Below are 22,505 nucleotides of genomic sequence, written 5' to 3' on the forward strand. Positions count from 1 at the left end.
TGAACTTAAAAAAAACCACGATATTTTTTTAGCTGAACTGCGCTAAAATGATTCAATTTTCATCATTTTCAGTGGAAAATTGAAATACCCCCTTGGCTTATAATAGGTTTATCGTTCTCCGTCAAGGATTGGAAACCATATTCCTCGATTTTGATATTCTGCTGAATATTACTGGCTAGATAGAACATTTAGCCATGCCCACATAATTAAATCCGATTAATTAAACTATTCCTAACTTGACTGGTTTATTTTAAATACTTGCTTTTATTGCATTTTGCGTAAAAAGAGGTTTTAGCGAAATAAGTCAAACAAAAAACAAGTAGCGAAATAGGTCAATCAAAACAAACGAAAAAGGAAATTGCTCAATTTTGATATTCCATTGAATAGTGCTGACTAACTAAATCTCTCAGCAATGCCCACATAGTTTTATACTATTGATGAATGAATTTTCTACAAGATTGGATAGTTTTTAATCCTTGCTTTTATTGTATTTATTGTAAAAAAAAGGTTTAAGCGAAAAAGTTCAACAAAAAAAGAGACGCTATATTGCGTGTAAGCCGTAGTATAGGCCTTTGTATACCCTATTTTGTTAATTTTATATGAAAGTATATATATTGATATATAGATAAAACGTAACTAATAAAGACCTTATACATATTCATGTATATGATGAGTGTTTTGTATATATATCTCGATCCTGATACCTTTTCTTGGTCTCTGCAAGAAGACAATAAGCTTTAAAATTCGCCTAACGGCCCCACCACTTTGCTCAGTTTTTTCACTCAAATATAACAACATACTCTAAGTTTTATCTGATTTGGAAAATGTTAAGCTGTAAAATTCCTGTTGATGATGATAATGTTGATAATGATTAAAGACACAAAAAACATGAAATTTAAGAGGAAAACCATATCGCATGTGGTTGCCCACTTATTATTTTTATTAGTGTGATTTGAGAGGGCGAGCAAATTTAAATTTTAACGTATATTGGAATGTTAACATATCAGGTCTAGCAGCAATTTGGGGCAGAAGGCCGTTTTCAAGTACGATCGCCTTCAAAAAAAGGTATGGACAAGGAGGCAAAACTTCCAAGATAAAAACACGCATGCAAGTAAAATCCACCCGAATTAACATACCGTGTTATCTCTGTTAGGTATGTCCTAACAATCACAGCATATTGTTGATCATATACGGTAAGGTGAGGTTAATAAGAGCCTGGGAATGTTGCTGGGCTATTTTTCCCCATTGTCCATACCTTTCCATAGCCCACCAGAGTTCGAGAGAGTCTTGTGGTCGAAGAGAGAGAGTCTTGAGAGAGTAAAGTCGAGGTTCATGTTGCTGAAAATCCAACTCATTTTCTTAAGGCACCTAAAAATGTTGCTGAAAAGGCTTAGGCACCTAAGTATTTGGCGTCTTAGGGATGATAGTTATGCCGATAGCATCGACAGCCAGCTCGATATATTCAACGAAAATAGAGCTGCCAGCTTGTTGGAATAAGTTACCTAGGGATGAAAGAGCTGCCAATAGCTCGATCAATTCTGCCGCGGGCTACATATGGCTTTTGAATTTAAAATTAAATTAACGTATAAGGTCGTTCCCAAACCGGCCTTGGCTATAAGCTGCAACAACTGCAGGAAAACTAACGGCCCACAGCGGCTACGGAAGGCGAGTATTATGGCGACCTGGAGTCGTCTTTCATAGGCGTAAGAAGGACAATATCCCAGACGAATAAGTTGAGAGTACATACATATATGTATTTACCTGGCTGGCTAAGCGAATTGCACGGATCATATAACGCTTGCGTTTCTCAGGAATTTATTTGTTTCAATCGATACTTTATAGCTGCAGCAGGTTGAGCGGCAGGGGGAACTCGGCTGAGCCTTAGTTTTCATGGGAATCGCGCAATCCCAACTGCGAAATTTATTTGAAATTTTTACTATAAAAGGCAGTCTCAGCCAGTCTCAGGACCATTCATTACGTTAGAGAGAAGTTGTCTGGCCTGTCCTTAATAATGGATATCCTGAAGAAGATCTTCATCCTTATTCTGAACGTCTTCAGTGTGAATCATCTGGCTTTTAACGCTGACGTTGAAAAAAGGATGCATGCGAAACCAGGGAAGATATAGATATTTAGATATTCCCTGGATACTGGGAATATACATATCTGTGCTCGTTGGGTTTAATAAGAGGAATGTGGAATGTAAGAGTAGCTTTGTGGCGCAGATCCTCTGGGGTTTGAAGTGTTCATTCCTCACAACCCTGCAGATCGATATCCAGATCCATGTTTCAATTATGTACATACATATATCTTTATATATCTTTATATCTTTAGTGGGATCTTTATTGGCTAGAATGCGAAAATAAATACATATTAAATGAATATATGGCGTATAGCATGGTTATACAGCATGTAATAAATGGATGGGGTGAACAGAAATTCGAAAAGTGCTGAAATGATTGTATATCTACATATATACATTCTGATCGATGTTTGTGGGTTGTCTGTCGATGACTTTTTCCTTTTCCTGGTACGATCAATGGAAATCAATAAAAGTGAGTTCATAAGGAAGCTCAATTCTGTTTCGACGGAGTGATTGAGAAGTTTTCCGTTTCAGATCGAAAAGATTCGGATCAATGAACTGTTCTCTTCAAAATAGCTGAAGCTGGGCTTGGGACCATCGCGCTGACCTCCGGCAATGATGAAATCCACCGGGTGATGGGCTATAATTGGGCTCTTGTTCTACAGCTTTATGCCAGAAACCTTTTGAAAATGAGTAAGCAATCGGGATCGACCTGTAGATCCACTGACATCCACTGACAACGTATTTGCAGAGGAGAAGGAGCATGTTTTGAAAGTTCTTTAAGGGGCGTTGACCTGTGGAACCGACGATCAGTTGAAGCTCTTGGAGAGAGGCGATTTTAAGCTGACGAAAGTAGAAACGGAAGGTGGAAAGGTCATAAACTTTGACTACTGAGGTCTGAGCTGACACTACGAAAACCAACTGACACTGAAACAACCAACACGATGTCATCTATGATTGGGGAGCACAAGTGCCCTGCTTTCCGAGGTGTTGAGCTGCCCGATGCTGGTGGGCTCCAAATGGTGTGCGTTTTCCCTTCGATCCTTTCCTGTGTGGTTTTTAAAAGGACTATGAGTGAACCCGAAATAGGCCTTCAGGGAATCTATGCTGATTTTGAATATATATTCATACATATATTCCTGATTGCCAGAATTGATATACTCATAAACTCATACTCATGTACTAGGCATAACTTTCCTCTCCCCTCTGTCCTAATACACCTATTACTTGAAAATGGTATAATGCTGTTAAAGGAACGATCGAAAAACTGTCATGTTTTTCAAGATAATAAAACGAAACTCAAAAAGATGCTGGTTCCTTAGTTTCAGATCTAAAATGTACTTCAAATCGGAACAGTATTACATATATGTATGTATGCGTCATAAAAGTCCCATAGAACCCATATGTATATGTGCCAGGGTATCAAACTCTTCGAAGCACGTAGGTAGCATTTCTTCACTGATTTCTGATCACAATAAATAAAGAAGAAAGGCAAGTTTCCGCAGTTTATCGTACGATTTTCCGCCTCTGATTTGGGAATATGTACATATCTTTTGAATGGGTATGCGTTATGCTTATTAATTGAGTCTAATTGAGCGAAGTTCTCTGGTGTTGGGGGCTTTGAGATCGTACGACCCGCTTGATTGTCTCCGCCAACAGCAGCCCGCATCAATTGAGCTGGGAAACAGAGAGAGAGAGAGTGAGAGAAAAAGAAAGAAAGATACTTACGATCGCCTGATTGATGAAAGTCCACACTCCAAACGCAAACCAACTCGAGTTTCCATTACCTGGCTTATTTTCTCAGCTGCATGTCCCTTTAACTGTAATATTACTACCAACAAACAGCGAATTCTATTAGAGGCTTTGTGTCTCTGTCGCTCTGGTCGACTAATGGGTGCCCTGGGTTTGCCCTCTCCCTTGCACCAATGCAAAGCCAGTAAGTAACCGGCAAGCCAGATGGTCACAAGAAGAGAGCAGCAAGAAAAGAGGAGAGAGTGCGCAAGGCAGAGAGAGCGAATGAGCGTGCAGGCAGCCGGTAACATTCATCAAATTTCGTTAGTGTTTGTATACCCTTAAAGAAAGGGTATTATGGAATTTGGTACGATGTTGGTAACGTCAGATGGTAGGCTCTCCGAGCCCAAAGTACATACATGCATACATATAAATACATTTATATTTTGTTTGATAAGAATATGTCAATGAATGCCTAGGCATTTTCGTAATCGGTTGGAACGACTTACTAAATCTTATAGCTCTTATAATTCATTGAGGAATGTCATCCAAGAAAGTATTGCAGTTTCATTTAAAGGAATATAACTTAAAGTGAATACAAATTGTATCATTGGGAGAGCAGCGATCAGCAAGGGCATGAAAAGATTCGGCGCTCGGAGTAGCCGTCCAGTATGGAGGGGGTTTTTTTTTTTGTTGTTGTCAGCATATAAACATATCTGAGGGCCAGAGAGCTACGTACAATGTGTGATGGTGTTTGTTGGCCATGTTTCTCTGTATCTCTTTATATACTCGACCAATATGTCTCTCCAACGGCTCTGCAGTTGCAGCCCCGGATTCGCATTTCATTTCTTTTCCGTTTGCCAAAGGTGACGCACCGGTCGCGGCGTTTGATGAAATATTGTAGAGGAGTAAGATAGCGTCGGTTTATTGTCTTTCTACGCTATTCGGTTCCCTTTTGGTTTTGTGTTTCCGTTTCGGCTTCCTCTTTGCGCTCCATCGTGGTTCGTTGTTGGTTTGTCTTGTTTCAGAGCAACACGTGTTAGGCAATAATTGCTGTTAAAGAGAATTCTACGTTATCTGCCGGTCGGTGCGTCGTCTCGTCGTCTCGTCGTTCTTGTGTTGCCAACGCTCTCCAAAGTCCGAGACCGCCGCCGGAGCAAAGTACACGTCACCGTCATAGCAGCACTGGATGAGCAGCGCGGCCTCTCGCTTGGGGATTGCTGCTGAGCGCCAAAAAACATCACGCGACAGTACGCTAAAAAGCGAGCCCGAATCTAGCGGCTCCTCAGTGTGAATCATAGCCCCGCCGACCGCCGACCGCCGACCGCCGACCGCCGACGGGACACAACAGCCGCTCGCATCGAATCGAATCCGCGAGTCCGCCATGGGGTACGACGAGGCCATCATCAAGTTGGGCGACTTTGGGCGCTACCAGAAGATCATCTACTTCCTCATCTGCCTCACGTCCATTCCGGTGGCCTTCCATAAGCTGGCTGGCGTCTTTCTCCTGGCAAAGCCCGACTTCCGCTGCGCCCTGCCCTTCGAGGACGATTCACCGGGCAATGGCTCCCAATACGAGCTGCCGCACCACCTGTGGAACATCTCCTATCCCCCCGGCGAGGTGTGTGAGTATTACGATGTGACGTACAGCGAGGAGTACCTGAACGGGAGCCTGGTCAGGACCACAAACGACACTCGGAGCTGCGACCGATATGTGTACGACCAGAGCAAGTACCTCAACAGCGCCGTGACCGAGTGGAATCTCGTCTGCGGACGCGGCTTCCTGGCTGCCACCAGTGACTCCCTCTTCATGCTGGGCGTCCTCGTGGGCAGCATCATCTTTGGCCAGCTGAGCGACAAGTACGGACGCAAGCCGATCCTCTTCGCCTCGCTCGTTATCCAGGTGGTGTTTGGAGTCCTGGCCGGACTTGCACCGGAATACTTTACCTACACCATGGCTCGGGTGATTGTGGGTGCCACCACATCGGGCGTGTTCCTTGTGGCCTATGTGATTGCCATGGAGATGGTGGGTCCTGCCAAGCGCCTATACGCAGGAATCTTTGTGATGATGTTCTTCTCCTTGGGCTTCATGCTGACGGCGGCCTTTGCCTACTTCATCCACGACTGGCGCTGGCTGCAGATTGCCCTCACGCTCCCAGGACTCATATTTATGTGCTACTATTGGATCATTCCGGAGTCCGCCCGCTGGCTGCTTTCGAAGGGCCGCAAAGAGTGCGCCATCGCCAATATGCAGAAGGCGGCGCGATTCAATCGTGTGGACATCACGAACGAGGCCTTGAGTGCTCTGCTGGACGAGGGCGAGAGTTCGGCGGACAAGCAGAAGCAGCTGGATCAGGTGAAGGTGAAGGAGCCACTGCCGTCCGTGTGGGATCTGTTCTGCTACCCCAACCTGCGCCGCAAGACGCTGCTCATCTTCCTCGACTGGCTGGTGACCAGCGGCGTCTACTACGGTCTCTCGTGGAACACGAACAACCTTGGCGGGAATGTGCTACTCAACTTTGTCATCTCTGGCGCCGTCGAGATTCCAGCCTACATTTTCCTGCTGCTCACGCTCAACAGGTGGGGCCGGCGCTCCATCCTCTGCGGCTGCCTGGTGGTGGCGGGACTCAGCCTGTTGCTCACCGTCGTCATTCCCCAGGAGCGGAATGGCCTCATTGTCACATGCGCAATGATGGGCAAGCTGGCCATCACCGCATCCTACGGCACTGTGTACATCTTCTCTGCGGAGCAGTTCCCCACGGTGGTGCGAAATGTGGCCTTGGGCGCCGCCTCGATGGTGGCCCGGATTGGCGGAATGTTGGCCCCCTACCTCACCTTCCTGGCCAGCGTCTGGCGACCCCTGCCGCTGCTCATCTGTGGCGTGCTCTCTCTGGCAGCCGGCCTGCTCTCTCTGCTGCTGCCCGAGACCCACAACAAGCCGATGCTGGAGACGATTGCCGACGGAGAGCGTTTCGGCAAGAAGACCAAGGGAGACGTCTACTTGGAGGCGGGCCGCGAGCTGCGAGAGACGCTGGAGACGCAGCCCCTCAATGGATCGCTGGAGAATGTCCACAAGGTTTAGGAGTACTTTGGCATATGGTCATTTTTCTATAGCAGAAGACGAATAGAGCAAGTATTATATCATTTCAGAAATCTCACACGCAAACCAAAACAGAAAACACAAAAAAAATACGAATGAAAGTATAGGACCAACTAGATAATTTTCTATGATAGCATTTAACCAGGGAGCAGCGGTCTAGGGGGGGTTGATTCCATGGGTTAGGGGTGGTTCAGCAGGGAACTCTCCTCTTCATATGCCGCTGTGTAATTTATGCCTTATATAAGTATACCTACATTTCCATGTACTCTGTGAAATCGATTTTGAAATAAAGCTGTTGTATTTTTCCTATAGCAATACCAAACATGAAATCGTATTTCTTCAACATTTTTGACCCCCATAGACCCGGACGGACCTGACCGGAATACTCAAATTATGGTATGACACGTGTTTCCGCTGTGTTTATTTTAGAAAAAAGTTTCTTATCAGCCGCCAAAACACGAGACTGATATTTAAAGAAAAGACCCGCATAGAATATTTAATCACGAGAGTGCTAGGTGCTAGACTACACTGGGAGAAATCGTACTGCTCTGGCCTCGCCACAAGTTTGCGCCTTATTCAATAGAAACTACATTTGTAGATCTCTCTAAGTGCTTTGCACTTGATCTAATTACAAGATGCTGCTCTATAGGGGTATGTGTGTCGTCTATTTATGGCTGTTTCGGTAGTTGATAGTCAAACGGAAATCTAAGAGCAGCTAATCGAAAGAGTGAATCTAAGAGAACAACGAACATATCATAGGAAGAGCATTTATTGCTATAGATATGTGTAAGCAATCATATAAATACTATATCAGATACGTGAATGAGAAGTAGCAGGAGAATATTGTATAAACTATTTTGTTTGCCTGCAGAATGTTTGGAATTCTGAATCAGGCCACGTTTGGTGGAGACTCTTTTTCATGTGTTGTCTCTCTTTTTGGGACCAACAAACATCTTACTGGAATGCAGCTGCCTTTTCCCTCTCTCTCCCTACCACCCCTATGTGGCATCCTTCTGCTTAAATCTCAGTTGAATTTTCCATTTCTTTGACGGATCATTGATCAATCGAATTTCCCACAGGGTTGGTGACTGCTCGCCGAGCGGGAGAGTCGCTGCGCTCGCAGACCCGCACTGATAGTCGTAGAGCCGATTTTGGGTGCTTCAGAACCTTTAGCAGCTCTTTGCTTTTAGTCTCTGACTGAAGCAGCTGGCGAGCGGTTGATCGAGCGCTTTCCGCATCCCACATCGGCACCGCCATCTCGATTCGTTTTCAGAGTGTGTTTCAGAGGCTGGGCCTATAAACTGCAGCCAGATCTCAGCTTCATTTGTGTGTCAAGTGTTCAACTAGGCTGTTTTGTTGCACAATCAAAACGGGTTCAAGCGAGTGCAGTCGCCGTATACGCAACGCAAAGCTAGAAAAAGTTGCGCATACGTCACGGCGTCACATTGGATGGCGCGACCATTGAACCGCGCCATTCCGCACCACGCCAATCGTACGACACTCAAGCACTTCATTGCCACTAACGTGGCCTATAGACAATCAGCATGGGGTACGACGACGTCATTACGCACCTGGGCGAATTTGGTCGCTACCAGAAACGGATTTACTATCTGCTCTGTCTGCCGGCCATCGTCTGTGCCTTCCACAAGCTCGCAGGGGTCTTCCTCTTGGCCAAACCCGACTTCCGCTGCCAGCTGCCACACGAGGATGCGGCCACAGCGCAGTTCTCGTCGCTGCCGCACGAAAAATGGTCCCTGGCCTATCCCCCCGACAGTGTGACCGGCAAGGCCTCGACGTGCGAGTACTACGATGTGACCTACAGCGCGGACTACCTCAATGGCAGCGAACCCTTCAAACAGAACGGAACCGTGGCCTGCTCTGCGGGATTCCTCTACGACCAGAGCAAGTACCTCAACAGCGCCGTCACCGAATGGGACATGGTGTGCAACAGGAGCCTCTTGAGCGCCACCAGCGATTCGCTCTTCATGCTGGGCGTCCTCCTGGGCAGCTTTATATTTGGCCAGATGTCGGACAAGCTGGGACGCAAGCCCACCTTCTTCGCCTCGCTGATCCTCCAGCTGATCTTCGGTGTGCTAGCAGCCGTGGCTCCTGAGTATTTCAGCTATACGATCTCCCGCATGATTGTCGGCGCCACCACCTCGGGCGTCTTCCTGGTGGCATACGTGATCGCCCTGGAGATGGTTGGATCCTCGTACCGCCTCTTTGCCGGCGTCGCCATGCAGATGTTCTTCTCCGTGGGCTTCATGCTGACGGCAGCCTTTGCCTACTTCATCCACGACTGGCGCTGGCTGCAGATCGCCCTGACTCTGCCGGGACTCCTCTTCGTCTGCTACTACTGGATCATACCGGAGTCCGCCCGCTGGCTGCTGCTCAAGGGGCGCAAGGAGGAGGCCTTTGTGATCATTGAGAAGGCTGCCAAGGAGAACAGGGTGGAGATTCCCAGCGAGATCTACGAGCAGCTGGTGGAGGAGGTGGCCGAAAAGAAGAAACAGGACGAGCTGACGGCCTCCCAGCCGGCGGCCACAGTCTTCGACCTCCTGCGGCATCCGAATCTGCGGCGCAAGACGCTGCTCATCTTCTTCGATTGGTTCGTCAACAGCGGCGTCTACTATGGGCTGTCGTGGAACACCAACAACCTGGGGGGCAACCAGCTGCTCAATTTCATGATCTCTGGCGCCGTCGAGATTCCAGCCTATGTCCTGCTCCTCTTCACGCTCAACCGCTGGGGCAGGCGATCCATCTTGTGCGGCACCATGCTGATCGCTGGAGTAAGCCTTCTTCTGACCATCGCCGTGCCCAGCGGCAAGACCTGGATGATCGTTGCCTGTGCGATGATCGGGAAGCTAGCTATCACTGCCTCTTACGGCACCATCTACATATTTTCGGCGGAGCAGTTCCCCACAGTGGTGCGGAATGTGGGTCTTGGCGCCTCCTCCATGGTGGCCCGTGTGGGCGGCATACTGGCGCCGTATCTAAAGCTCCTTGGCGAGATCTGGCAGCCCCTACCGTTGATCATCTGTGGGGCACTCTCTCTGACAGCTGGACTACTTTCGCTGCTGCTGCCCGAGACGCTCAACAAACCCATGCCGGAGACCATCGAAGATGGCGAGAACTTTGGCAAGAAGCAGGAGTCGGCGATCAGTGCAGAAGCGGGCTCCAACCAAGAGCTAAAGGGGATGCTCAATCAAAGCTAAGTGGAGGAGGTGCATCGCCAGGGGATACCACTTGACACAGTCCAATCAGGCATCCGGCGTCGGGCTCAATTGATTCTCGCATCTGGAAGTTTCAACGAATTTATGCATTCTTCGCTTTGTCCATTCCATAAAAAAGTATTTTCAAATTCATGCAATAACTCATGCGACACATCACATTTCACTTGCACGACTTTTGTTTCGTTTTACAAGCAGATTAAATTATACTTACAACAATGTAGGTGCAACGTTTATTCTCTGCGAGTTCTCTGGGTTCTGTTCTGGTTCTGGTTCTAGGCAGAAAAACAGTAACTGCGACTCTTGCTGAAGGTTCGCACGAATCAACGAACTTTATGGCGAACTTTGTTTATTGAAGAATCACTTCTCGGGCCGGGCCGGCGATAAGTACACGTACATGAAAATATGTCTAAACGGTCGTCGCCGTCCCCTGATAACAGGCAATCGCATCGAGTGCAAGCCCCGATTGCATTTAGAATATGGGAACAAATCTCATTCTCCCGTACATTATTATTTCTAATAATATCTCATTCGTATATCAATCGCGTTGATAAAACGTATTACTATCAAATGTATCATTGATAAGCAAAAGTCTGAAAGGCCTATAGCAACAGGTTCTGGCAGTGTCAGGTGCGTAGAATCCATTCAATTCTTCGATTATAATAGTATTATATCAAATGACTTGCACATCTATTGCTTATCCAAGTGTTTGAAAGTCCAACGAACTTGAAAAAACTACTTCTCCCCCGGGATATATCAACTGGGTATTGCCATCGGCATTCCTTTCCCAGTAAACGTCATTACTCTAGTACTTTATTGTTTGACTTGGAATTTGCATTCGAGGCGTGATAAAGTGAGATTATGACATGCATATCACGATTAATGGGGTCAGTTTGTGTTTCTGATAATAAGTACATACTTGAAATTATTTCCTTATTATCAACAAAACATCAATTTCAGGGTTCCAGCGATGCTTTCCATTACAAAATGGCTTTTTTCCAGCTGTATCTCTACAAAATTAAATGAAAGCTCGTTGGAGATGTTACTAAATTGGAGTAGGAACCCATCTATCGCGTAGTAGCTCTTCTGACATATTCTAGATAAAATATTAAATCAAAAGACACAAGCCACAGCTCAGGAGGATGGATAGTTACAGGAGGATAGGATAGGATATCTAGCACAAAGATATTAACATGGTCTGTAAAAACCACTTTTGTTACAGTTTTGATCGATTTAAAAAAAGAGCCCCAAAAGTAGGCAACACATTTTTTCTTTTGAACTTCCCAGTTCTTGTAAAACTGTAAGCAATAAAATGACGTAGAGGAAAATGGTATTCATTGCAATTATTTCAATTATTTAAGGGGCAGAGAAATAGAGGAGCAAGGAGGTGATAGGAGGCAGGAGGAAGGAACAGAAACCGAAACGGAGAGATTATTTGGGCAAGAGATTAAAGGGCCTTAAAGTGCACTGCTCTGCTGCATCATCGGAGTAGACTACGAGAATCGAAGAGGATGGTGGATGGAAGGTTGTAGTTGTGGAGGGTCTCGTCCTTCCCAGAGCAACCAGCTGCTGATTGTGCGAGTGTGAGTGCGTGAGTGCTTGAGAGACGATGAGGTAATGCTCTCTCTTTGCAGGCGTCTTGGTGCTTCTCACACATTAAGGGCGTCTGGACGACGATGATGTCACATATCATATCCTCCGTGGAATTTAATCACGATAGCGAGCTGCTTGCCAGCAAAGAAAGAGAATAGATTTCACTATTTTGTGTTAAATGGAAACAGAATTAAGTGCTCTCCGACAAAGTTTTCACTTATCAAACAAAAAATGACAAAAAACATGCCTTCTGTCTGCTGTAGGGTCTAGGAACGAGGGGGGTTGAGCTATGGATCAACATCTACCGTTCGGTACCGAACAGCCAGAACTAGATGTTGTCATTGTCGGGTCGGGACTGTCGGCCCTGACATCGGCCGTGAAGTTACTGGCCAAGGAGACCACACTCCACATCCGGATCCTCGACGAGAACAGCAGACCCGGCGGGCAGCTGGCGCAAAATGGTATCCGCTTTGTCGATGAGGAGCAACACGATATGCTGAACTTTATGCACGACATGCAGTTGAGCCTCCAACACAGACACAATGAAAATTCGCAACTGCGACGCTGCTGGGATCTGGATCGGGGTCCAACAGCACAGCCAGCGAAGTTCGAGCTGTGCCGATACATCCAAATGCTGGACCTACGGATGGGCAGGTTCAGCTCAAAGCGGTTCAAGTGGGTGTTAAGGACATGTTTGACTTAATATTGATCCCGCACTTACGGCCTTGTTCCTTTTAGACTGCGGAGGCGTATGCCCAGTATGGAGCGTCATATTACTCAAAACTTGTTCTTCAGTAAGTCGCGCAACTTCATGAGGAATTTGGTGGAGCTGATCTGCGGCGTCCATGCCAGAGAAGTGGACTACGATGTCTTCATGTCTGTGTGCAGCTCTTGCGGTGGTCTGGTCGTACTTATGGACTTGTGAGCGGGAAACGGAACCCAAACTGATCCACTCCACAACTAAAACCCTCTACTCCCTTTTATAGCTACTTTAACTTTCCGAACACCTTCATGGAGCTCTCCACCCAGCAGCTTATTGGGAGTATTCTGGATAAGATCGAGTACATAACGATCAGCCAGAATGTTCAGGTCGTCAAAGTGCAGCACTTCAAGGACTATGTGGAGTTGACAGACGCCGAGGGGGAGAAATACACCGCCCAGGCCGTCATCCTGGCCATTCCATGGAACAAAGTGCAGCAGCTGGAGTTCGAGCCACCGATACCAAAGGATTTCTGTCCACCGCCCAAAGGGAAACTCAAGTCCAGTCGCCTGATCACCCAGTTCTCATTGAGCTACAAAAAATGCCACTGGGCGGAGGCGGGCTTCTCGGGGAACTTTCTCAGCTCGAAGCCTCTGGTGTGTGGCCACGAATGCCGCCAGGCGACGTACTGCGGCTACATGGTGCACTCTCCGGAGGAGGAGGGCAGTGTGCAGCAGACTGTCCTGGATCTTCTCTCCTCCCAGTTCGGCGATGGGATGCGGCAGCCACTGCAGTACGAGCAGAGCACCGCCGAATTGAGCATGGTACGGCACAAGCCCCTGGTGACGCCGTGGCATCGGGTCATTTGGTCCAGCTCTTCGACGGTGGGTACCAACTATCGCAACCTCATGGGTGGTGCCGTCCAGAGTGGTGTTCGGGCTGCTGTCAATGCCCTGTATGTGGTGCGGCCGCAGGTCGTTAGCTGGAAGGATCTGCTCGAAGTGCGGGAAACGAACCCCTACGAAAGGGGCAGCCCCCCCAGCCGTTTGAGCGGCCTGCTCAGCCGTCTCAACCTCTATAATGTCACCTTTTACAGCTTTTATTTTCTGGGCCTCATCTGGCTGCTAAAAATAGGCTACTGTCACTCCAACCTCTCCTCCTAGATGGGAAATTAAAGTATCTACATGGCCTGTGAATGTGTGTGTGTCTAAAATGTGTCCCCAAGGGGCTTAAAGTCTGAGCCCTGCCCCTCTTCGGCAGCCCAGCCTCCTCAATGTGCTCATTGAATTTAGTCGTTTAGCAGCGGTTGGATTTGCACAATTCCCCTCGATTCAGCTCGCTTTCGTTTCTTGGGCAATCTTTCACTTAAGCTTCGCCAACGCTCTCTTTATTACAATATAAATATGAATTATAGTCCCTCCGTGGGAGGAGCGGAGGTAATGCATTCTTAAAGCAAATTATCTACCATCGGACTCCATTAAGCGCACTTAAGTAATTCAGCAATATATCTTTCTATTATTGTAAAGGTAAATTAGGTATAATGCTGAAGCGAATACTTGGCAAAAGTCATAGATTTTCTTGACCCTACAACCCATAGATCATCATAAATTCTTGAGATTTATGTAAATGTGATGGGTTTTATTAGATTAGCACTCGTTTGGGTGATTATTTTATGGCCTGTTGGGGTTTTGAGAGTGAAAGTAAGGGCATGGCTGATGATGAATATTGGCTGAAAAGCTGCACGTGTATCCCCATAACAATGCATTCCAAAATCCAAATCAAAATCAAGGTAATCACCAGCTCCAGCCCCAGCCAGACAATCGAATGGTGGCACGCCCATGTGCATCCGATCCCACATGCGAACGGGCTATCAACATAAAAAGCTCTAATTACGGCCACTCAACCGCCGCAACAGTTTCAACCGTTAGTGGAAGTAGAACCTCTTGAATGTATTCGTATTCCTATTTGTATTCGTTGGAGGCAGTGCGAATTTCACAGATGAATAGAATACGTACGGACGGACAGGATGATTGCATGCCTGAGAACTGAACAAATGAACAACAATTAGTGTATCATAACAAAGAGAACCATAATTAGAATATAGTAGGAGTAGCTATCTGGACTGGCCCCGTCCAATGCCAATCTCTATCTTTCTCCTGCAGTGTCATTGGTTACGATATCGGGGATTGATGTGATTGACGTGCATGCATACACGGCCGCTCGATTGATTCATTGAGATCAATTGAGACCAGAGTTGAGGACTCTTGAGGCTCCACTCCGATGATAATGGAGGTTAAACCAAATCGAATCACTCGATAAGGTCACTGCGTAGAAATCTGGTTCCAGTTACGGAACGATTCAGCTTACAGGGTAGGTAATACTCTCTCAGATTATAAATATGAGATTCAAATCTTTCCACATTGTATACAAAAATTTCATTCAGAATTGCAGAGAGTGCACATTCATGTTCATTCACTCTTTCGGTACTCTTTCTATACGTCATACAATATATTGTGGCCCGCTCTTCGTCTTTAAATTCGGAATTTGGAAAATAAAACCTAAAAGAATGTAAACAATACGAAAATACGAAAACAAACGGGAAACACCGTAATGATATGCAGAGACAAACGAATTAAACGGTCTGGCTGTTCATGTAAATTACATCGGCTTCGGGTGGCCCTCCTCAGAACAGAACAACAGAACCAGCAGAGCCAGCAGAACAGAGAGAATGTAATGGAATGGAGGAATGGAAGGAGACGAACAGAACATATGGCTCTCAAGTGTTCGCTGGGGAGCGTAATCTCTAATGTTTTGTTTGTCGCATTCGTAATGAGAATCCTGAGCAAAGAGCAACGGAAGAATAGAGTGTGGGAGTACGAGTGTAGAGTACATCGAAAGCATCGAAATACATACATATGTAGTAATTCCTCTCTTATTATCTTTGGGATCTGTCATTAAAAAATGAATGAAATGATTGCTCGGAATATAGTAATCTAGTAATTGATTCAACTTCAAATGACTCAACTCGGTGGTTGATCTATAAATCACATAAATATATTCATAAATATAATCATATAAGTAGCATTCAGAAATAAATTTGTTTATTTGTGAGTGCGCATTTTGACATTCGGTAAACAGAATCTCTTTTTTTAAAAGCTCAATAATTGTATTTAATTTTGTTTACCCTTTATATAAGGGTATTATAATTTTGAAGAGTCGAAGAGTACGACCATTATTTCCAGAAGTTTCTATTGAAGCCATGCTTTAATCCATAGGAAATATTAATAAAATTCGAATTTATTTTCGCATTTTTTTTTTAATACAAAGGAATATCTTAAAATATATTATTTCTTTCTAATTTTTACTCCACTTTAAGCCTAAAACTTAAATTTAAAAATCAAAAGAAAGAGTTTATTTTTTAATCAGTACTACTTACATTATGATGCGGTGATGAAACTCAACTTTCTCTTTGCGGAAAGCAGTCGAAACGGTCAGGATAAGATGACTGAATCCACTACCTTTTTGGATCAAGATAATCAAGAAAATGTATATGATAAATCAATTCAAACTTAATAAAAAATCGTTTACTATGTCCCTGCACTATCCTAACAGGTTTTCCCATTATCAAAACCACATATCATGTTACATTAGAGGGTATCGAACACTTCGGCCTGGACGCAGCTTGTCTTCCTTCTTGTTTTTAATGCTTGCAATGAAATCCAAAGAAAGCGAACATATAATACTATGTATATAGATCGTATATGGATCGGGAAGAGAGCCGAACGGTCCCGTAGGCGCGGCGCTGCGGGCGGGTGCGCTGGGGACGACGCAATGGCCCGATTGCGAGTGTTAGTACGAGTACCTCTGCCTGGGCCCCATCTCCTCTCTCCTCTGGTTGGACTGTGGGGCGGCAGTGGCAGCGGCAACGGCAACGGGCGTACAAAAACACTGCGATCGACCTCCCGTGGGCTTAGTTTGTGAGACGCTGTCGAAGCGACAAGTAGTTGATAGCGACACCGGCGGACATCGGCAGGAGAAAGGCGAATGCACGCGTTCGGGGATCCATTCAAAATTAGAAAACGTTGCACAGCCCAGCAAACCAAGAAACGGACAAAAAAAAGAAAGACCTGAACAAATAATAAGAAACCCGAAAGTATTTCATTGTAAATTGTATTTCACTGAAACAGAGAACCGAGAACGTGTCGCATTCTGGTATGTCATAAGTGGCATTCATTTTCATTCCCATGTGCGCTGCAGCATAAACAGCGATCATAAAGACAAATGGGAAAATAGAACAAACACAGCCCGTAAGACAAAGATAAATAGCACTGAAACACAACCAGAATCGGGACCATTTCAGCGAGGCAGCGTTTAGTGAAAGTGAATATCGATCGGGTCGATCGTCGGATCTTCGGTTCTTCGGACGAAGCGAAGGTTCGCCTGCTGGTTCCTTATCTGCGCACTCGGTGTCAAAGGCTCAAAGTGAACGATCCATCCAGTCGGTTGTTATTCCCGCTTCAACTCAACGATCGAGTGTTGAAGTTCAAGCTCAAGAACAAGAACGGACTGCAAAGAAGTAAAGGAATCTACCCACGGTCCCCTTCAATCCCAACTGTGATATTTTCGAACCATGACCAAATCAAACGATGACAATCCGGAGAGGACACGCGAGCACATCAGCGAGGAGAGCATGAAGGATCTGCTCACCAAGCAGCTGGAAATCGTAGGCAGTGGCGGGGCATTCGTCTGGTAAGGAATCCTCACATTTCACTCACATTTGAGAGTACTCTAGGAAGCAGCCAGATTAAGCTGCAGTCCGGTCCGACTCGTGCCCCAATCACGTTCCACTTGACCCACTTCCTAATGAATGCACTGTGATGGCTTTTAAAGGTTGAGTTTATAGAAAAACGTTGACATTAGTCAGGGTGGTGCACTTGTCTACACTGTGATTCAGATGAAACACTTTCAATTATACGATCATCTCGCTTGACTGGTCAGCAAATACTCTCGCAAAAACCCTAACCAAATCACGAACCACTCATTACCATGAAACCCCAAGAAATAATTAGCATTCTGATTCTGTAACGTTATGGAGCACGTTTCGGATGGGAAGATTCGATTTTGTAATATAATGGGAAGGGAAGGTAGACATATTTTGTAAACTTGTCTGCCCTGCCGCTTCCTGGACTTAGGTCAGAAATCACTCACTCGCAGTAGGAGGGAGTAGGGGGTGGGGTGGAGCTCAATCAGAGGGCATTGGTCATGTGATCGCTCACAGCAGTGTTAAGAATTTAAATATAGAATCCATTCCGAGAGTATATCAGCATACGATTATTCGTATTATATTCGCATGAAGCTCAATCGAAATTGATAAGCCACTCATTATTCGAAATCCGAGATCTGGCGTCGACGGATCGTGGGTTTAATCTTTAGCTCGTATAGCTATAGCGCGAGTACCGGTTCCATTCACCATGTAGATCGAGATCGGGCCATGTAATTGTGATCCTAGGAAAAAGCCAGCTGTGATAAGAGCCCCTGGAGAACACTGGAGGACAACTGCACTGGGACTGAAAGTCATGCAACCAACTCAACCTAAAAGTCCACGAAATCACCTTCGAGTATTGGATGATCTTCCCGTTCCCGGAACTCAAGCCCACTTCGATGGGTGTGATGTGGGTGTGGAGGAGAGTGAGAGGCACGTGAGTCCAGATCGGATATGTAAATATTGCGCACCGCGTTCCGGTTGCCCGATTTGGGTAATGATTAATGACGCTGCCGTTTTCAAAATATTGTATGTTTTCGGCGCGAATCCCCGCATCTGTCATTATGTGAGCCGCATACTGAAATACGTCCGAATCTGTCATGTGCTGAAACTAACCTTCACGGCTTTTGTTTTCGGCATTAACTGTTTAAGTTAATGTTTTGGATAGGGTATTACGGGCACTATTTGCATTCCAATCAAGTGTTAGACGACTGTGTGTGTGTGTGTGTGTGGTGTCAATGTGTGAAAGATTGAAGTTGCGTGCTGTAAACAATCTCCCCGATCGGCGAAAACAAAATCACCAATTAGCAGCAGGTGAAGCTATAATCATTTCTCTTCCTCTTCCACTTACACTTTTAGGGCCATTTTCTTCCTATGCGTCACCCCCAACATACTGAACGGATTCCATGTGTCCTCCTACACTCTGCTGGGGCATCTGCCCGAGGATCAGTGGTGCGGCCTCCCGGATCTGGATGCCACCAACTGGACGCTGGCCCAGAGACGACACATAGCCGAAGGCGGGCTAAATTCCGGCGGGTGCACGGTGTGGGACTGGAACTACAAGCACCTCGGCCAAATGTCCTACGAGGCGGCCCTCAACTACACAAGCCACATGTCGGAAATCAATAGGCCCGCGGAGGTGTCCTGCAAGGTGAAGGGCAGCTACGAGTACGCGGATCCGAAGAGCACCTTTGTCTCCGACTGGGATCTGACCTGCGAGAGGAGTATTCAGCGAACCTCAGCACAGGTCTCGATATCGTTGGGAAAGTTCTGTGGGTCCTTCTCCTTTGGCATCCTAGCAGATAAGTGAGTTGGTGAAAGGGAATGCCCTTATTCCCATTCTGCTTATGCTGATCAATCAATCCTTGCAGATTCGGGCGCAAGACTTCCTTTACCTTGGGTGCCGTCTTCTTCGTTGTGGGAAGCTTCTTCTGCACCTTCTCCCCCTGGTACAGTCTCTTCCTGGCGGGTCGCTTCGCCTTGGGAGCCGCTTCCTCGGGACTCTTTTACCCGGCCTTTACAATGAGTAAGTTCCGGCGCTGTAATCTTAGAGTTGATTGCCTCATTTCTGTATTTTCTTTGTTTTAGTTGTGGAAAACGTTTGCCTGAAGCACCGCTCTTGGATGTCCATTGCCTTCTCGGCCTCCTATCCGATTGGCATGATCATCTTGGCCATTATCGGTTACCTCATCCAGCCCTGGCGGCACCTGCAACTGGCTCTGACCATACCCTCGCTCCTCCTCGTCCTAAACTGCTAGTGGGTTACATTGGATTACCTTCTAAATGATCACCTAATAGTTTACTTTCCCCCCCTTAGCCTGATGAATGAATCACCCCGCTGGCTCATAACGAACCAGCGCTACGATCGCGTCTACAAGATCCTCTTCAAGCAGCCCAGCCACTACGATGTTCAGCCAGCGCTGGCCGCCTCCTCGGACCTCGTCACCGATAAGAAGTCGGTGAGTGCAAAGTTCCGAGAACATATCAATATTCATGTACCTGCAGTCCGGTTGCTAAGCAACATAATCATCTTCTGTCGTTGCAGCTGGAACCAGAAAGCGGCTCCTCCTCGCTGTTGGAAAAACTCAAGAATGGCCCACTCAAGTCCATCATCGAGCTATTTGCCAATCCCAATGTGCGCAAGCTGATCTTCACCTCATACTTTATGTTCTGCGTGACATCGCTGAGTTACTATGTGACGGGTGAGGAGTTTCTTTAAAGATTTATTGGTTTTCGATTCTAAAAGAGCTCCCTTGCCTACAGCTCTGAATGCTGCCAACCTTTCGGTGAGTCGGTATCTGTACATCGTGGCCACTGGCCTGGTGGATATCCCTTCGTATTTGGTGCCTGTGATCATGCTGCGATTCACTGGCCGCCGCATCACAACCATGTTCCTGTTCATGTGGACGGGCGTCTCGCTGCTGCTGGTCCTCGCCGTGCCTGCGGGCAGCACTACCTGGATCGTGGCCTTCGCCATGCTGGGTCGCTTCGGTATCAGTGCCACCTACTCCGTGGTCACGCTCTATACCGCGGAACTGTATCCCACCCAGATCCGTAACTCTGCCCTGGGCACCTGCTCGACGTTTGCCCATGTGGGATCCATTTCCGCACCCTATGTGGTCGATGTGCTGGGAGCCCTCGGCTGGTACATTCCAACGACTATCTGCGGCTGCTGCGTTCTAGTAGCTGGCCTGCTGACCCTCACTCTGCCCGAAACGGGCACGGGCAAGCTCTCGGACAAGATCGATAGTGTTGCTGCCGCCGATGCTCAAGCTCCTGTGGCACAGCCGGAGAAGCCAGAGAAGCAGTGAGCGAGGCCGATCGGTGCCTTTAGGTTAGTTAGTCCTACGTATCGTTTAGTGTATAGAAGTATCGTCAACTGCAGTACTCTAGCCTCTAAGTTCGCTGTTAATCTTTGCATTCTTTTAGTATATATTCGTAAATTGTTTTCTGTTTGATATCGTATAATAAACCACTTATATACAAGTCACATCCAGAGATCTACGACTGATGTAGCAGTAGCTGCACCCAGTCGTGGTAGGGTCGGGTCACCGTATAGATGCTGGGCATTCCCTTGATGCCGCAGGTGAGACCATGTGAAACGAGTCCGTAGATGTAGTCTCTGCCGCCGTATGGACAGATTAGAGGACCCCTAACATTCAAAACACGAATACGTTAACGAATGAAGGAAGGGCTTATGTTACTTACCCAGAGTCGCCCTGGCAAGAGTCCTGATGCCCAGTGCCCATTGCACACACAGTGTTTGCCCCATTTTGTGGAGCCCAGATGTGTCCTATGATATTGCGACATTCCTTATTTCCTATCACCCGAACCTCGGCTTCAGAAAGTTCCTTCTGACATGGGCCTGCATGCTGTGTGGCGCCATAACCAATAATTCGACATGATTCTAAAAGATACGATTACAATAACTAATCCAGAATCGGGATAAAATAGTTATATCCACCATTCCTATCTGGTTTCATTCCCTGAGGTGGAAGCTGGGCAAATTGCAGTTCCTTGCCTAAAGCACTTCTATAACGACGTCTCATATAGAGCAGAACAATATCATTCCTGAAGTTGGATCTAAACGGGACAGATTCTTTCAATTGATGGCGTGACATTGGGCTGGTATTTGCTTACCCTCTCTCTAAATAGAGAGGGTGTTAAACTTGACTCAACTATTTACTTACGGCTGAAAGTAGATATACTCGGCACTTTCCAGACCATATGGTTCCAGCAGATCAACATTTTCAATGTTCTCATTGCCGATAAACGCAAAAATGGTATTTATGTTCCTAAAACCGGAAAAAACTGAATTTAATAGCATAATAATAGATATTCCCTCACTTACTTTCTCCATACACAGTGTGCGGCCGACAGGATCCATTGGTCACTTATGAGGCTGCCACCACAAAAGTGTCGATAGGTAGTTCTCTCAGTTTCATTCCCCACTATCACATCTTGCAAGGAGACCATAAACGGATATTTGCTGGTGCTGCCTTTAAATGGAATTCGAGAGAGAATCAGTTAGTCTTCCAAGCACATTCAACTTCCAGGTACTGCCCACGGTTGACACAATCCGTCCGCCGACAATGGGCACAGCGTGGCATGACTTCAGTCCGAGCGAAAGCGCATTGATGACGGTACTAAAAAGCAGAAGGTACGTTCGGTGGTTCCCCGTGCAAGCAGCCTTCATGGTTGATCGTTGAAGAGATACTAATTTATGGCCGTCAGCATTTTTTAAAATAGAGGAACAGTTTTTCTTGATAAATAGAATTTACAAAGAAGCATTCACAGTCAAATGAAACAAACGATCAAGCTGTGCAAATATTTCCAGCGCGAATGCGTTGGTGAATTGTTTTGAAATCTCTACGCTTCGGCCTCAGCAATCAGTATGTATATGTAAGAAGAAGTATTTTCCAAAAAAACAGCTTTTCTTTTCGCTTTAAAAATTACTGAATAAAAAATGTTTTAATGTTTTAATTTAAATTCAGAATTTAATTTCATTTTTTAACACCCATTTAACGCCCATTGATCTTTTTATGACTGTATGGCAGCGCTATATCGATAACATAGCATATTTTAAGTATTTTTATATAATCGGGATATTTTCACACAGCAGTTAAAAAATATATAAATAATGAAATTTTATAAATAATACGTATATGGGCATATCCGCGCGTCGCGGATGTACGTTTGTACGCTTTTAATATACCAAAAGGATAAAAAACAAACATTTTCCCCGTTTTTTTTGCGTTTCTGCGAATTTGAACGGAATATTCTAGCGACTAATTTTTTTAACAGAGAAT

At 46.0% G+C, this 22,505-nt stretch overlaps 5 protein-coding genes across 7 annotated transcripts; 4 read left to right on the forward strand and 1 right to left on the reverse strand.

The window, feature by feature from the left end:
• The first annotated feature begins 4,641 nt into the window (after nt 1–4,641).
• On the forward strand, nt 4,642–7,233 carry LOC108156721 (organic cation transporter-like protein). The gene has a single exon (XM_017288371.2). The coding sequence runs from the start codon at nt 5,196–5,198 to the stop codon at nt 6,891–6,893; it is 1,698 nt and encodes a 565-aa protein (XP_017143860.1). The 5' UTR covers nt 4,642–5,195; the 3' UTR covers nt 6,894–7,233.
• An 857-nt stretch (nt 7,234–8,090) lies between these two features.
• Nucleotides 8,091–10,377, forward strand: LOC108156722 (organic cation transporter protein). Its single transcript, XM_017288372.2, has one exon. It carries the CDS (start codon nt 8,456–8,458, stop codon nt 10,124–10,126), a length of 1,671 nt encoding a protein of 556 aa, XP_017143861.1. The 5' UTR covers nt 8,091–8,455; the 3' UTR covers nt 10,127–10,377.
• A 1,570-nt stretch (nt 10,378–11,947) lies between these two features.
• On the forward strand, nt 11,948–13,626 carry LOC108156723. The gene is made up of 3 exons (XM_017288374.2): nt 11,948–12,409; nt 12,473–12,655; nt 12,721–13,626. Exons 1-3 carry the CDS (start codon nt 12,024–12,026, stop codon nt 13,595–13,597), a joined length of 1,446 nt encoding a protein of 481 aa, XP_017143863.1. The 5' UTR covers nt 11,948–12,023; the 3' UTR covers nt 13,598–13,626.
• A 2,774-nt stretch (nt 13,627–16,400) lies between these two features.
• On the forward strand, nt 16,401–20,686 carry LOC108157172 (organic cation transporter protein). 2 transcript variants are annotated; one of them, XM_017289092.2, is made up of 7 exons: nt 16,401–17,183; nt 18,556–19,002; nt 19,068–19,222; nt 19,285–19,453; nt 19,514–19,655; nt 19,742–19,898; nt 19,960–20,686. In XM_017289092.2, exons 1-7 carry the CDS (start codon nt 17,065–17,067, stop codon nt 20,505–20,507), a joined length of 1,737 nt encoding a protein of 578 aa, XP_017144581.1. In that variant the 5' UTR covers nt 16,401–17,064; the 3' UTR covers nt 20,508–20,686. The 2 variants fall into 2 exon arrangements, with proteins under 2 accessions (XP_017144581.1, XP_017144582.1); XM_017289093.2 differs by lacking the exon at nt 16,401–17,183 and adding an exon at nt 17,876–18,129.
• On the reverse strand, nt 20,673–21,922 carry LOC108157173 (chymotrypsin-like elastase family member 2A). Of its 2 annotated transcripts, none has more exons than XM_033388782.1 (6): nt 21,760–21,922; nt 21,548–21,695; nt 21,387–21,491; nt 21,161–21,279; nt 20,905–21,103; nt 20,673–20,848 (listed from the first exon to the last, which is right to left on the reverse strand). In XM_033388782.1, the coding sequence occupies exons 1-6, from the start codon at nt 21,890–21,892 to the stop codon at nt 20,698–20,700; spliced, it is 855 nt and encodes a 284-aa protein (XP_033244673.1). In that variant the 5' UTR covers nt 21,893–21,922; the 3' UTR covers nt 20,673–20,697. The 2 variants fall into 2 exon arrangements, with proteins under 2 accessions (XP_033244673.1, XP_017144583.1); XM_017289094.2 differs by having other exon boundaries at nt 21,764–21,898.
• Nucleotides 21,923–22,505: the final 583 nt, after the last annotated feature.

This window comes from Drosophila miranda, chromosome 2, assembly GCF_003369915.1.
Source record: "Drosophila miranda strain MSH22 chromosome 2, D.miranda_PacBio2.1, whole genome shotgun sequence".
NCBI classification, from domain to species: Eukaryota; Metazoa; Arthropoda; class Insecta; order Diptera; family Drosophilidae; genus Drosophila; species Drosophila miranda.